Raw genomic sequence first — 2,319 nt, 5'->3', positions numbered from 1 at the left:
TGGGGGACCTGCGAGGATGTCCATAGTCCAGCGATACACACACACACACACACACACACACACACACACACACACACACACACAGTGATGTCAATGGTGTGTTTGTGTCTACAATGTGTTTTTCTTAAGGTATGAGGAGAGCTGGTTTATTCTCCATAGAAGGACTAAAGACTGTGCTCAGGCTGCTGAGGTAGGAGCAACATCACGTCTTTTCACACCAGTAATGATTACGATTTACATTTGATTTCCCCCCCCACATAGCCATGCTATTGTCCTCAAAGCACAAACTGAACCAACATGGTAGAGTCAGTCCTGATTTTGGCAGCCCTGAATTTGAGAGAGCACTGGAAAAATGTTGGTATCATTCAGCAGACTTGTGTGTGTGTGTGTGTTAGACAGTAGATGGGGACATAGTGATGCTCTCAGCACACTGGGAGAGGAGAAGAGCAGCTCTGACACAGCTGCAGGAACAGCTGCAGAGCGTGCCGGCCTTCATCAGTGAACTGGATGCCATTACTGCTAACATCGGTAGGTACTGTAGGGAGTCGGCCCCCTAAAGCCAGCAACACCAACAGATGGCGCCATAACCTCGTACAGTGGGCCTCACGCTGCCTTCCATTTACCATGGCAGCCCGAGCCATCACCATAGAGACAAAACATATCTATGGTCACAAGCGAGTTGATTGGGTTCCAGTACAACCAATTGTAATGTTTGTGCTAGCCGGTTTAGCCATTGTTAGCAATGCCAGTTGATAACAATGCATTACAGTTTATGTTGTGCATACAAACACTGTATCAACATGTCCACAGATAGAAGTTGGACAGTATTACATATACGACTGGTTTAATGAGACACAAATGAGACAGAAGTGCTGTTACACGGTATATTAGTACAGCCTTCACAAGTGTTGATGCACGGAGCAGCCATGTTGGATTGCTTTGCACAGGGTACTGTAAGATTGTCTAACTCTCCGTGGTTCAGACTTGGAACTCTGACATTTACAAATGGAACTGTGTCTCTCTGTGTCTCTGTGTCTCTGTCTGTGTGTGTGTCTAGCTCATTTGGAAGGCGACTTTGAGGAGATGGAGAGCAGGCTGGTCTACCTGGAGACTCTGTGCTGTCAGTGTGAGCAGCAGACCTCCAAACAGCATCACATCAACCAACTGGAAGTCTACAAGAAAAAGAAGAGGTACAAGACTGAATCTTTTTGCTTTTTTCAATGACTATTTTTTATAATCAGTACTTTTTATTGTTTTTAACAAGAAGAAAAGACAAAACATCAAATAGCCTTTAACATTAGGCTATAAGAAAACAAAGACAAGATGTACAGAATCCAAAGTTAAACGATAAACCCATCTGACACAAACTGGGTAAAGGAAAATTAACAGTAGAAAATAAGTAATTTATATAAATGTATATATTTTTCAATGTATTGAGATGGTGCTGTAGATGTTATTGAGCCTCGATGCTTTCTGTTGAATTGTCTTTAAACCCAGTGCCAAAAACTGTCAGGTCACTACTTGGTCCTTACTCATGTCCTAATTCAGTCATTTTATATAATTCTATACAAAATGATTGTCTAGCAGATTTAACTTTGACATGCTTGAAATAGAAAAAGATTGAAACTAAGTGTAAGATGTTACTAGAACTGAACCTCAGTTGTATTGGCACTGATTCTGAGAAAAGCCCTGTTCCTGTCCAAGCTTTATTTATTTACCGCCTGACTTCACTACTGGTTTAAGGCCACCTTTGTTTTGTTTTACTGTTGTACTTTATTCATTTTGTGTGCCATCAGTGGACTGATTCAGCATCAGTAGAGTGATGGTCTGTGGTCAGACATAACTAAGGGGGCTTTCACGAGTTAGGGTTCCACACTGCAGTTATGCAAGGGCACTAAAGACCTGTACGGGACAAAACTACGTCCTGAGCTGCATCTCCCAACAGTTGTAACTGAGTATTGTCAGCTGTGATAGCCGACAGCTGTCTGCTCTGAGCGCTCTCTCTCTCCTGTTCACACTAAGCACTGAGCTGTTCCTTAAAGGAGTTACACTCCTCTCATAACACGAAGATAGCCTGCTAGAGCTTCCTGTATTTGGTCCGAAAGTCGGAATGAACCAAAAAATGCTTTCACACAAAAAAAAGGCGTCTGAAAAGTCTGAAAATCCGGACCAAAATGAAGTGAAAGCCCCCCCCAAAACTAACAAAAGAGCAATGGAAGAACATAATGTTGACCTGTCTGCTGTTTGTCTTTTAACAGGAGGGAGTTGGAGGCACTGGAAGGTGAGATGCACACACACACACACACACACACACACACA

General features: G+C 42.8%; 1 protein-coding gene across 1 annotated transcript in view; it reads left to right on the top strand.

The window, feature by feature from the left end:
• The first annotated feature begins 48 nt into the window (after positions 1-48).
• LOC116690609 (dysbindin-A) overlaps positions 49-2,319 on the top strand; it is a 7,761-nt gene continuing 5,490 nt past the window's right edge. The window contains exons 1-4 of the mRNA XM_032517697.1: positions 49-190; positions 396-528; positions 1,058-1,190; positions 2,259-2,281. Coding sequence (XP_032373588.1) covers positions 417-528; positions 1,058-1,190; positions 2,259-2,281 — 268 coding nt within the window. The 5' untranslated portion in view covers positions 49-190; positions 396-416. The remainder of the gene's footprint in view (positions 191-395; positions 529-1,057; positions 1,191-2,258; positions 2,282-2,319) is intronic.

Source organism: Etheostoma spectabile, chromosome 6 (assembly GCF_008692095.1).
Source record: "Etheostoma spectabile isolate EspeVRDwgs_2016 chromosome 6, UIUC_Espe_1.0, whole genome shotgun sequence".
NCBI classification, from domain to species: Eukaryota; Metazoa; Chordata; class Actinopteri; order Perciformes; family Percidae; genus Etheostoma; species Etheostoma spectabile.
This window is presented reverse-complemented; position numbering and strand designations above follow the sequence as displayed.